We start from the raw sequence: 13,336 nt of genomic DNA, 5'->3' as shown, positions 1-13,336 counted from the left end.
TCGGGTCCATCTCAGACTCCATCTTGGATCCATCTCGGACTCCATCTCGAACACTTCCATGTATCATGTGTTGGTCCTTTTGGGTCCCTTTTTTGGAGCCTCGCTTATTGCTCGCTTCGTGCTCGTTCCTCGAGCCCTTTGTTGGGAGTTCCACTCTTGCTCTTGACCTTTCAAGTTGGAGCTTTTAGTCCCAACGTGTTATGCTCGTTTGCCTTTCGCTTCGGCCACTGCCACATGGCACCCCTCCGACTCCACTTTGGGGCCTAGGGATTTTGTGTCTCACACATAAATGCCACACTTCACCAATAGAGATTTACAACACCGAACACCACCAACTTTTGTTCACAACACAGACAAGCTTATGCCACTTTCTTTCTGACCAAACTCAAAACTATTCCAACACCAATGTGCTTCACTCACGAGCCTAAGCACAAACTCGTGCAAAGGAACAACTCAATCCTTCTTATGAGCCCAAGAGCAAGTTCACATAATACGGTACAACAAAAAAAAAAAGGTAACCAAATCCATACCCAAGGAACCATTACAAAGCTTTTGCACCCAAATGTATACCCACTCAGATTATCATTTTCATCTCTACGTATGCAATGAGACTAGTTGCCCAATCTCATCGAATAGTACTTGCTAAGACTCATTCTCTGATACCAAATATAGCACACGTAGTTTTTACCCTTTGTCCTATAGTGATTTACCATAGGATAACACCATGAAGCAAAACTTAAACCCTCTTTGTGCCACGTGACAGATGCCACATGTCCAAAGGACAGTGGTGTGAAACCCAAGTTTTAGAGCCTTAGGCCACTGAACGAAGGAACGAAGCCAAACTCCCAAGCATGGAGCCAAAGAGCAATGGCACTGGAGCACAGAATGATCCCAAGTAAACAGCTTAATGAGAGAAGGGACAGGAGCACAAATTGACTTGGAACAGTCCTAGAGCATCCAACATCCCAATGCTAGGACCAGCATACAAAACAGAGTCAAATGAAGTCTCCTTTAGTATCAGGAGTTAATTGTAAGCAACCAAAGAGAACGACTTGAGAGACGATCCATGGGGTTCAAATATAGAGGGAAAGGGCCCATGAACAAGAGTGCACCCCCTTTTCCAATCGGTTAAGGGTCTTGGGATACTTGGGGTTAAGCGTCCTTGGGTTTGAATAGTACTGGGCTGGGTGACCTCCCGGGAAGTCCAAACTCAGGAGCTTACATTTGGTATCAGAGGGGTCTCGGGTCCGACTCTGTTGGTTGGCTAAGAGAATCACACCACATGTTGATTGACATCTGGCTGGTCCAGTTTGCTCGCGCTGGGCTCGACCCGAGGGGTAGGGTGTCAAGAGAGCGGGGCTCTCGGGAGAGCTGCGGCTCTCAGCTTCCGTTCACGAGGGCGTGAACTTGCAGGGAAGCGTGGTGGATTGTAAGCAACCAAAGAGAACGACTTGAGAGACGATCCATGGGGTTCAAATATAGAGGGAAAGGGCCCATGAACAAGAGTGCACCCCCTTTTCCAATCGGTTAAGGGTCTTGGGATACTTGGGGTTAAGCGTCCTTGGGTTTGAATAGTACTGGGCTGGGTGACCTCCCGGGAAGTCCAAACTCAGGAGCTTACATTAATCTCTAGGACAAGCTTGAAACTTACTAAATATGGAATGGTGGTAAATTGTGAATTTGGACATGGGATGAACACCATTGCATTCAGGACAATCTCTACATTTTGTAGATATGTCAAATGAGCGAATCTAGACACTTTCCATAAATAGCATTTTGGATCAAAATGAGATTAACACAAAGGGCATGATAGCAAGGGTGTTTGGCAGACATGATAAGCTATTTTGTAGCAATATTGAGGGACTAATCTCAATACACAAGGGTTCTTGTCACTAGCCAGTGCAAGATATAACGAAATAGGAACTCTTTACTGGGCTAAGTATGCTTAACTAATAACACGTAGGAATTCCATCCTTATACTCATCCGGTCTAAGTACACTCGAAATGCCCAGTTAAAGCATAAGAGGGACTGATAAAGGGTCTAGCAATACCAACGTTCTGCTGTCATAGTAGTAAGGAAAGAGTGTCCGTAAAGACTGGCTGATAAATAACTTTCGATACCTAAAGTTACATTTGCAACAATCATCTTCGTCAAGGGCCATCTAAGTTGGTAATGCAGTCTAGTGTTCATTTTTTAAGCTTCTTTCTTTGTGCGAAGCCAAATATATTAGAACAGATCAAGTTAGGAATGTTGTGGCTAGCACTTTGTCAAAATTTTATAAGACTTGTGTATGCACTTGCTCTAGCCACTTTTGATGATGCCCTTTGCTTAGCACAACGTTATGAGATATCGCTTCTTTCACTTCTCACTACATATCCTTCAGCACCACTTCCTGTGGGAGATGGTTGTGAGATACAAATCCCTAAGCCCCAAAGTGGAGCCAAAAAAGTGCCACATGGTAGTGATCGAAGCAAAAGCCAAACAAGTGTAACACATTTGGAGTAAAAGATCTGACTTGAAAGGTCGAGAGCGGGAGTGGAACTCCCAATGAAATGCTCAAGGAACAAGCACAAAACAAGCAATAAGTGAGTCTTTAGAAAAGGGACACAAGAGGATCAACACATGACATGTGGAGGAGTTCGAGATGGACCCGAGATAGAGTTCGAAATGGAACCAAGACCAAAACTGAGACCGAGTCTGAGTCCGAGTCCAAGTCTAAGTGCGAATACTAATACAGGCTGTTGGGTGAAAGCCCAAAGCAATCGTCCCCCAAGGGGGGGGAGATCGAATGGTCGATACTCCCAATCCAAGCATGGGTGGCACTACCTACTTGGATACCTGGCGTGGCTCAACGGAACCTCGCTCTAATCCTATGGCTAGAGCACTTAAAGGCAAAAGGCGGAAAAAGTACTCATAAGGCTCGTGTAAAGCCATGGGGTTCCGAAATGTTGTCCTAAAGTCCCAAACTATGAAAAGGAAGAGGAGTAGTCCTCTAGTGCAATGACTAAGGATATGGTCACATGGTGAGGAAGTCCCAAAGGACAGTGAGACTTAGAGGTCAGGCCTAGAGGCCTTGTTCCAGTGGCAGTGTTGGTGAACACAGCCATGGATAAAAAGGAATTTAATGGGGACTGAAAAAGGGATGTTAGGGAAGGTTATTCCCTACGTCTACGGGCATCCTAAGGATGCTAAGGAGTGGATCTGGGATGACCACTCATGGACAAATGGCCTAGTTTTAGAGAGACAAGACTGTGATGCAGGTGGTATTGGACCACAGATATGGCAAAGGTGATTAGGCATAGCTTTAGCGTAATGGGTTAATATGTCGGTGGTACCTTTGAGTATTGGTCATGGGATTGGACATGTGAAGCACTTGGACCAAGTGCAAAGGTTGAGTGGCATGGATACTATTCTCAGGGCTAGCAAGCCCTAAGTCCTAAATTGGATTTATGGAGTTTGTGAATGAGACTCCTCCAAGTGGTCGAAGGTGTGGTTAAGTGACTAAAGTAGAATGGAAAAATTACTCGCTTACAATGATCTTGTTCCAATGAAAGTTGATGCTACTGTTACCCAAGTTCAAGGACAAGGGCAAGGACGTGGCTGTGGCCATGATATTTGTTGTTGGGCATGTGAAAACTAGAAGAACTCTGATGAAGTTATGCTACAATTTTATTGCAGATGCAATAGAAAATTTGGTGAAAAGCTAGCTGCGACGGTCTACTATTGTGGTTGCAAAGAGCCAGAGGGCTTTTGTTATCATTGATTTTGTGTTGGTATAGTAATTCTCACCCTAGAACAAGCTACCAAAAACACGAGTTAATTAGAAACTTACTTCAAACCTTCAATCCCTGAGAAGGTTTATATGAGTAGTCGTGAGTAAGTGTAGCGCATGTGATCATAGGATGAGATTTAAATATACTGTCACCATGGATCCTTGGAACCTTAGAGGATAAATGGGGATAAAATAGCCCCTAAGGGCTCTCTCATCAAGCAATTGCCCGTTTTCCAATTGGCTTAAGGGGAGAGAGATAAAGTGTGCTATAATTGGTATCGGAGCCAGGTTGCATGGGTTTGATTCCCATTGATTAGTGGCTACTTAAAAATATAATATACCCTTGAGCAAGGTATATTCCTACCCATAAATTTGAAATCGTACGTATTGGGCATCCATATGTATGTCCTGTGAGACACAAAATCCCTAGGCCCCAAAGTGGAGCCGGAGGGGCGCCACGTGGTAGTGGCCGAAGCGAAAGCCAAACGAGCGTAACACGTTTGGACTAAAAGCTCCGCCTTGAAAGGTCAAGAGCGGGAGTGGAACTCCCAATGAAGTGCTCGAGGAACAAGCACAAAGAGAGCAATAAACGAGGCTCCAAAAAGGGACCCAAAAGGACCAACACATGACACGTGGAAGTGTCTGAGATGGACCCGAGTTGGAGTCCGAAGTGGAGTCCGAGAAGGACCCCGAGATGGAGTCCGAAGTCGAGACCGGGACCGAGACCAAGACTGGGACCGAGACCGAGACCGGGACCAAGACCGAGACCGAGATCGGGACTGAGACTGAGACCGAGGCCGAGGCCGAGTCCGAGTCCAAGTCCGAATCCGAGTCTGAGTCCGAGTCCAAGTCTGAGTCCGAGGCCGAGTCCAAGTTCGAGTCTGAGAGGGTGAAAGCCCAAAGCATTCGTCTCCCAAACCCTACGGGGTTTGGTGAGCTCCAAAAGTATAGTAGGGGGGAGGACTGCAGTGGAGCCAGTTTGGCCAGGAAAGGCCAGTTTGGCCCAGGAAGGCCAGACCCAGTGTTGGGTGAGGAGCTGCCCACTGGGAAGTCCAAGACTAGAGTGAACACGGACCGACAAGTGGGGTAGCTTGGTGAAGTGTTCAAGAGCCGGCTCTAGTTCCCCCGGGAGATCGACTGGCCAATGCTCTCAGTCACATACCCAAGGATTCTGCAACTTCTGAATAACTCCCTTTTCCAACATCTCTTTGACATTTGCATGTAAAATCTTGATCTCTTTGCGTGACCAACAATGAATAAGAACCTTTATTAAACAAGCATCCCCAATTGGAATAGGATGACATGTTGCAATCTTAGCCCCAAATGATAAATCAAATTCAAAGAGATCGGCATATTTTTTCATGAGTCGGTCAACCGCTATAACAAAAAAACCGTCAGAGGGATTAGAAAAGGAAAGAGAGGAACAAAACAAAAACATAGGAGGAATTAAGGGGGAGACAAAAGTGATAGAAGCAGAGGTAAAAGTAAAGGGACAAAGAGGTATAAAAGTGAGAGGAATAGAAGAAATATCAAGAAGTACGAAACAAAGGGGAGAAACCTCAAAGTCACACTTGGTATGATTGTGTTGCAACCAATCTATGCCAAGGATAAAGTCAAAAGCTTAATTTGACACCAGACTACAACTCAAGTTTAAGACCACCTACATGCACAACCAAATCTACCTCATCCCATGTACATGCATGTGTATGGCCTTTGCTATAAAGAATGAAAACTTGATTTATCACATGATGCAAATGCTAACGGCAACATGTGGCAACAGGTCAAGCAATAAAAGATAAACTCAAATTTGTATCAACTAACACAAAGAGAATAATAGAAGACCTTGTTATAAAAATGACCTTGGAAAATAAACACTGAATAAACTAGTGCCGAGTAAACCCCTTAATGATACTCTTGAAAGAAAGATGAATGGGTCATATACTTATTCGTGCAAGGTCAGGTACTGGTAAATACCGATAGTTGAAGAAGATATTTCTAAGGCTTCTTTTCACACACCATTTGGTTTATACAAGTTTTTGGTGATGCCATTTGGTTTGAACAATGCTCTAACAACTTACCAGCAGATGATAGACGAGGTTCTTTACGATATACCGGAGGTGATTGCTAACTTCATCGATAATATTTTAATCCACTCAAAGGGGACATGGAAGGAACACATCCATGATGTTTATAAAGTGTTGAATCAGCTATGGAAAGTTGTTTTAAAGTTGAAGTGGTCGAAGTGCGTGTTTAAGTCCAAAGACACAACTTATCTTGGGTATTATATTTCTCATGAGGGTTTACAAGTTAATTTTGACAAACTTGTGGTTGTTTTAAAGTTCCCTACTCCAAAGTGTGGGAATGATATGTAGCACTTCCTGGGAAAGGTGCAATATCTTAGTCATTGTGTTAATCATGTTTTTGATTGCATTGCACTGTTATGAGTATTGTTGAAGTTGTCAACCTCATCTTTCATTTGTCTGAACGGGTGTTTATAAATCTCAAAGAACTATTAACAACTCCTCTAGTTTTAGCTTATTCTGACTACACTTGACCTTTCATTTTACACATGAATACTTTTGATATTGGTCTTAAAGGTATGGTGATATAAGAAAGTTTAAGTATGCTTGGTCATGACCATCTTATTGCATATATCAATTGTATACTAATATTAGCATAGTGGGATTTTAATACCCATCAGATTGGTTTCAATCCGGACCATTTGCTTTTATATATAAATTAGGTTTTTGGGCTAATTGATATGCACATTTTTTGTATTCCCTTTCCATATTTTATGCACACACTCACACGCTTGATTTTCAAATATATAAGTTTTAAAGACTAATTAGTTTAAGCCATAATTTATATATCCGTTACTTTATTTAGAGATGTAACACTTACTGAGTAAGATATTAATCAGCATGCCACAATCAAAATGCATCCATAATACACCTAGATAAGTATATTTACTATGCTAATAGCTGTTGAATTTTGAACTAAAACCTCTATTAGGAAATTACTATAATTATTGAAAGTTTCTTTATTAATTTCTGTTAGTCTCAAAGAAAACTCTTCACTTATTGACTTGTATTATTAGTATCAGAACCAACAAAAATAACAAAATTATTATATACTATTTAAGATATTATTTTAAAAAATCATCTTATCCCTACTGCAAAGTATTGCAATTTAGAATATCCAAAGTATATTCAAATAGGAATAAATTACAGTTGTTACCTAGCCATCGTCATTTCCGTTTAATCCCTCGGGCAGCTCAATGTCTTCCTTCTCACAATTATCCTTCTCTTTCCAAAAGAAGCTCGACGATGGATCCCCATTTCCGCTCGTCCTCGCTCCGGCCCACGAATCTTCCAAGGACGCTGGAGCCCTCGCTAGAGCGCTGCTAATCGAGGAGCAACGATCGCAGCTGGAAGAATGGCTAATCCAAAGTGGCGCGGTTTTGCTGCGAGGTTTCGACGTGTGGACAGCGCAGGAGCTTGACTCCATAATCGATGCCCTGGGATGGGAGGAATACAACTACATGGAGCTAGGTGGACTGGCCAATCGAAAGAGGGTCCATGGAAAGGTTCTCACCGCTAACGATCTTCCCATGGATTGGTACGTTGGTTACCACAATGAGGCAGCTTATGTGAGTAACTTGGTCTCTTTGTTTGCTCTTAATCAAATAGCTCTTTCTTTGTGTTCTTAGCTCAAGAAACCCCCTTCAAAGATCGCATTTTTTGCCGCAAAGCCTCCGGAGCCTGGGACTAGAGGAGCCACTCCAATTGTACCAGGACACGTAGTGTACAAGCGAGTTCTCGAGAGAAATCACTTGGCGGAGCAACTTCTCAACAAAGGCCGTGTTGTAACCTACTCCTATCTCAACAACAAAGCTTGGAGGATGCATTTCTCGGCCCAGGACAAGCAGACCGCCGAGACCAAGTAAGCAAATTCTTCCGACAGGATCGAGATGCTTGTGATTTTCTACCTAACTTTCGTGTTCCAGTGCCATGAAGCAGAACATGACTCTAACTTGGCTCCCCAAAGGCGAAGCAATTCTCGAGAGCCAGCCCTTACAGCCATTGTTTAAAAAAGATAGCGCTGGAAGGATGGCGATCTTCACCAGCATTGGAACGTTTCTGGAGTTCAACAAGATGCAGAAGGAGGACTTTCCAAAGTCGACAATCAAGTTTGAGGATGGAACACTGCTTCAGGATGAAACTGCCGAGGAACTCGTGGAGATAATGCTCGAGGAAGAGGTGGTGTTCTCATGGGAGAAAGGTGACATTCTCCTCGTGGATAACTCTGCTGTGTTACACTCGAGGCAGAAATGCACATCTAAGAAGCGAGAAATTCTTATTTCTCTTGCTGCATAAATGTGGTTTATTTTTAATAAAATCAAAATAAATCAAAATCAATCCTCCCAAAACAAAGTATTTGCTTGTTCATTTAAATATTTTTGTTTTCTTAAGCAAACCATCTAATATTACATAGATTAATCAGAACATTTTTGAAGATTTATTTTTATCTCAGCCAGCAATAGTTAGAAACATATTTACAATTTATAAACATAAAATAGAATAGAATGAGAGTTAATAGACAAAAACCATAAAACAACCTCGATCGTACCACCTCTTTTGACTGGGGACCAACACATGTCCAGCGCTGCAACTCGACCTCCTGATTATAAATCTCTCTCTCTTCACAATCCCTTTCTTAGTTTATTTAAGCCCTCAGTTCGTTCTCTTTGGTGAAAACGCAAATTTGCCGAATGGTAATGCATTTCACACATTTTGAGGGAATATCTGGATCTGAAAATCAACGTCATGAAATCGATCATCAGTTCATCAATTCGCTCGCGAGAACGATCACTCAAGGCGCGTCAGTTGCCGCTCAGCCTGTCGAAGAAATCCTGGTCCAGGGAAACTTGATTTGAGGAGCTACTACATGAGATGCTCGTGCCCAGATGGATCGAATCGCGATGCCGAAATCTCCCGGTTATCTCAGGCGATCGCGCGGCTCAATCGCCCGGATTGCTCCACACTGACCCATCTCCTCCGCCAGTGTATCAGCGCCAGGGCGCTGGATCAAGGTCGAATTGTCCACGAACGCATTCTCAGCGACGGCCATGGCAAGAACACTCTCCTCCAAAATCTCCTCGTCCAGATGTATGGCCGGTGTGGGCGCCTGGACGAGGCCCTCCAGATCTTCACTTCCATGGAAGAGCGCAACATCTACTCATGGAATCTCTTGCTCACGGCGTACGCCCACAACGAAGACTACCCACGTGCCAAGCTCGTCTTCGATCAAATCCCCGCCAGGGACGAGGTGTCGTGGAACATCCTGATCGCGGCGTATGCCCGGCGCGGTCATGGCGATGGAGCGCTACTGCTTCTCGCGCTCATGGATCTCGACGGCGTCCGCGCAAATCAGTTCACGTTCCTGAGCGCGCTCGAGGCGTGTGAATCGATCCGGCAAGGCCGGATCGTTCACGGGCTTGTGGCTGAATCCGGGATGGAAGATCTTGTTATTGTCAGCACTGCAATTGTCACCATGTACGGAAATCTTGGTAGAGTGGATTCGGCAAAACAGACATTTGACAGAATGCCTCACAAGAATGTGATTACTTGGAACGCAATGCTTGCAGTGTATGCCCAATCAGGGTATCTAGACGAGGCAAAATTGTTTTTTGAGTTGCTGCCTTCAAAGGATGTCTACTCGTGGACAACGATTATAGCCGCGCTTGGAGAATTTGGGTATCTGGAGGAAGCTAGAAACGCTTTCGATGAAATGCCAAGAAGAAACGTTGTATCTTGGAATGCTATGGCTGCCGCATATGCCACAAACGGGCATTTGGAAGAAGCGAAGGTGGTGTTTAATCTCACTCCGAACAAGAACACGGCCTCGTGGAACTCCATGATCTCGGGATACGCACAGCACGGGAACGAGGAGGCCATTCACCTCTTCCGACTCATGGACCTGGCAAGCGATCCAGCGCCTAACAGGATAACGTTCATCAGCGCCCTGAATGCCTGCGCGTGCTGGTCCTGGGCTCTGATCGTCGGCAAAGCCATCCACGACCACCTGGTAGCGACGACCAAGGTGGCCGTCCTGGACGTGACCGTGGCAACATCCCTGGTAAACATGTATGGCAAATGCGGGGATCTGGATCAAGCAAGGGAGATCTTCAACGCGATGCCGGCTAAGGGCTTTGTTACATGGAACGCGATGCTGGCCGCGTACGCACAGCACGGGCATGCCGCATCCGCACTGGATCTATTCCACCTCATGAACCTCGACGGCGTAACCGCTGATGATATCACATTTACGAGTGTGCTCGCGGCGTGCAGCCACCTCGGGAGCTTGAGCCGAGGGTTGAGTTACTTTGCAGACATTGCCCAGAGCTTCTCAATCGCACCAACTTGCGAGCACTACTTGTGCATGATCGATCTCCTGGGTCGGGCTGGGCAAGCCGAGGAAGCCGCGGACTTGGTCCACGCCATGCCGTTTGAGCCGAGCTCCGTGGCGTTGACAATGGCGGTGGGAGCTTGTGGAGTCAACGGAGACCCAACCGGTGGGAAGAGCGTGGTCGAGTCAATGGCCGAGGACCGCGATCCGGCTCCCTACTTGGTGCTGTCCAACATCCACGTAACAAGTCAACGGTTGTAACAAGTCAACGGCACAAGGCTAGGGCTGACTATGGCTCTTTATTAAATGATTTTGAATTTGAATTTGCGCGCAAAGGAGAATGGCCGCGATTGGGGCCGGCGGTGCGCTTGAGACGAGGAAGAGGAGCGATGGCAAAGATCTTCCATCAAAGCCGAGCGGCGAATCTACGCAGATCTTCTTCGCGGCGCTGATCAGATCCTGCGGCGACTGCAAGGATCTCCACCGGGGGAGGAGCGTCCACGCTCGGATCCGGCACAGCGAGCTCCACGACGACTGCTTCCTCGCCAATCTCCTTGTGCAGATGTATGGCAAGTGCGAGAGCGCGGGCGAGGCGCTGGCGGTGTTCCGGGAGATCAAAGCCCCCAATCTCTTCTCCTGGACGACCATGATCGGCGCTCTCGCACAGAACAAGGATATCGAGAGCGCCAAGCGGCTCTTCGATCGGATGCCGGGCTGGAGCACCCCCGCCTGGAACGCGATGATCGCTGCCTACACCCAGAACGCCTGCCTGGAGGGATCCAAAGGGATCTTCGATCAGATGATTGTCCGCGACATCGTCTCCTGGACGTCGATGCTCCAGGCGTTCGTCGCTGGCGGGCAATTCGCGCCCGCCAAGGCGCTGTTCGATGCCATGCCCGAGAGGAACGTCGTCTCCTGGACCGTGATGCTCCAGGGCTTTACGCTCTCTGGGGATCTGCGCGATACTAAAACGTTCTTCCAATCTATGCCTGTCCGGAGCCTCGTGAGCTACAACTCAATGATCGCTGCGATGTCACGCCATGGAGAACTCGATTACACCAAACATCTCTACGAATGTATGCCCGAGAGGAACATCGTCTCTTGGACAAGTGTTCTTCAGTTATTTGCCGCGAGGAGGCATCTGGGGGAAGCAAAAGCAGTGTTTGATTCAATGCCATACGCGAACGTCATTACGTGGACGGTACTCTTGCATGGGTACGTTCTCTCAAACGAGGTGGACTCGGCACGTTGGGTGTTCGATTCTATGCCCCAAAGAACAGTGGTATCTTGGACGGCCATGCTTGTAGCATATGCCCAATTAGGGCATCTAGAAGAAGCTAGGGCTCTATTCGCGGCTGTGCCCGAGAAGGACCGCGTCGTGTGGAACGCGATGCTGATGGGATTCGCCGAGAATGGCGATCTCCCCAGCGCGGAGCACATCTTCTACGCGATGCCAGACAGGGACGCCATCGCCGCCACGGCGCTCATCCAGGCGTATGCCCAGAGTGGGAACCTCGCGGGCGCGGCAAGGGCTTTCGAGTTGATTGAGGAGAGGGATGTGGTGGCGTGGAATGCGATCATGGCAGCGTGCGCGCACTGCGGCAGGGGCGATCTGGCGCTGGAGATCTTCGCCCGGATGGATGTGGAGGGGATTGGGCACGATCATATCTCCTTCACGAACGCGCTCGTTGCATGCAATCACGCTGGGCGGATCGAAGCGAGCTGGGGATACTTCACGGGCATGGCGGCGGAGCACGGGATCCAGCCGGCGGTGGAGCACTGGAACCTCATGATGGACATCCTGGGGCGATTGGGACATCTTGGGCGAGCGATGGATCTGATAGAGAGCATGCCATTCGAGCCGGACGCCAGGGCATGGGGATCGTTGCTAGGTTCTTTTCGGATCCACCGGGCAGTCGAGAATGCCGCGGTGGCGGCGCAGCGGCTCCATGATCTAGATCCCCAGAGCGCCGCCTCGCACATAGTGCTCTCCAACATCTACGCGGCCGCTGGGAAGATGGAGGATAGGGAGCTCGTGAGGAGCCGGATGAAAGAGATGGGGCTCACGAGGAAGGCCAGGGGAGAGGGGGGAATTGGAGGGAATTGGAAGCTCCAGAGGATGGGCGGCGATGGCGGGCAGCAAATGGCGGCCTTCTTGGAGCTCATGACAAGCGAAGAATCCTAAAAGCAGAGTTTTTGAAATTTGAAATGAGAGGAAAACGGCGGGATTTCGTTGGAACGACCTATGTGAATGTTTTGATGTTTGGCTTGGCAGCTGGAGACATTGAAGGTTTAACAAGAGCTTCAAGGATGGTTGCTATGGTCTCTTCTGTCGAAAGTGGACATGCATTTATCTAGGGCCTTCTGCTAAAGTCCCAGGAATGGGGCGGATTAAGAAGCTATTAGCTCATGGAGAAGGTCCAGAATGTGCTTCTTGAGGAGGAAGGCTCGGACTCTCAAAGCAAGCAAAGTTCGTGTAGAATATCCAGATTGGATCCATTAGTTAGGGTTGGGAGATCAGGGCGAGAGCAAGCCGATTTTGCTAGGCCAACCTCCAGCGTGAGAATGCTAGACTACGGAAGGGGAAACAGGAATTTGACTCAAGCGATTGAACGCTTCATCGTCCAACAATGTTGGCCATGTGCCAAACCAAATGCAAGCACCTCACGGCAGTGCAAAGTCCTAAGCCATGCATCAAGCTCCCTACAGCTTGCCTATACAGGATAGTCCTCATCATGAGGAGTATCCTGTATAGCCAAGTGTAGGTTGCTGGATCTACCTTGTGTGCACAAGGAATAGTTTCCAGGTTCTTAAATGCTAGTCCAAGAGGATTCTAATGTCCGTGAGAGGTATGTCATAGTGCAGGTTGACTTACAATTCATTGCCCATGGTCACCAACATCAGTCACAAACAAAACTTGCTTCCTGGTTTTAGAATGGACCCAGGAGGGGTGATGCATCTCACACAGCACTAGCTTTTCAGCCTTGGGCGCCGCAGACACCAGCCCAGGAATGCAGACCTGGAGGCCAACGTCCACAGCGTCACGCTTCAATCCAGCACTCTGTCAGAGAGTCTCTTGGCCTGGTGGAGGAAACCACCACTGACACTGATATCGGGTCCCAATATCAGTGTCGACACCGCCTGCAGTGGGGCTA

At 47.2% G+C, this 13,336-nt stretch overlaps 2 protein-coding genes across 2 annotated transcripts; both read left to right on the top strand.

The window, feature by feature from the left end:
• The first annotated feature begins 8,546 nt into the window (after positions 1–8,546).
• LOC9655448 (pentatricopeptide repeat-containing protein At2g13600) lies at positions 8,547–10,464 on the top strand. Its single transcript, XM_024668579.1, has one exon. The coding sequence runs from the start codon at positions 8,721–8,723 to the stop codon at positions 10,440–10,442; it is 1,722 nt and encodes a 573-aa protein (XP_024524347.1). The 5' UTR covers positions 8,547–8,720; the 3' UTR covers positions 10,443–10,464.
• A 57-nt stretch (positions 10,465–10,521) lies between these two features.
• LOC112344213 (pentatricopeptide repeat-containing protein At4g02750-like) lies at positions 10,522–12,366 on the top strand. Its single transcript, XM_024668526.1, has one exon. It carries the CDS (start codon positions 10,522–10,524, stop codon positions 12,364–12,366), a length of 1,845 nt encoding a protein of 614 aa, XP_024524294.1.
• The last annotated feature ends 970 nt before the right edge of the window (positions 12,367–13,336 follow it).

The sequence above is a fragment of the Selaginella moellendorffii genome, unplaced genomic scaffold, assembly GCF_000143415.4.
Source record: "Selaginella moellendorffii unplaced genomic scaffold, v1.0 SELMOscaffold_3, whole genome shotgun sequence".
Classification (NCBI taxonomy): Eukaryota; Viridiplantae; Streptophyta; class Lycopodiopsida; order Selaginellales; family Selaginellaceae; genus Selaginella; species Selaginella moellendorffii.
The sequence above is the reverse complement of the archived record's forward strand: the minus strand, read 5'-3'. Positions and strand labels throughout refer to the sequence as shown.

Bases quoted from the DNA above. Each gene is read 5' to 3' on its own strand.
- LOC9655448 (XM_024668579.1), top strand. From the start codon at position 8,721: ATGAGATGCTCGTGCCCAGATGGATCGAATCGCGATGCCGAAATCTCC.
- LOC112344213 (XM_024668526.1), top strand. From the start codon at position 10,522: ATGGCCGCGATTGGGGCCGGCGGTGCGCTTGAGACGAGGAAGAGGAGC.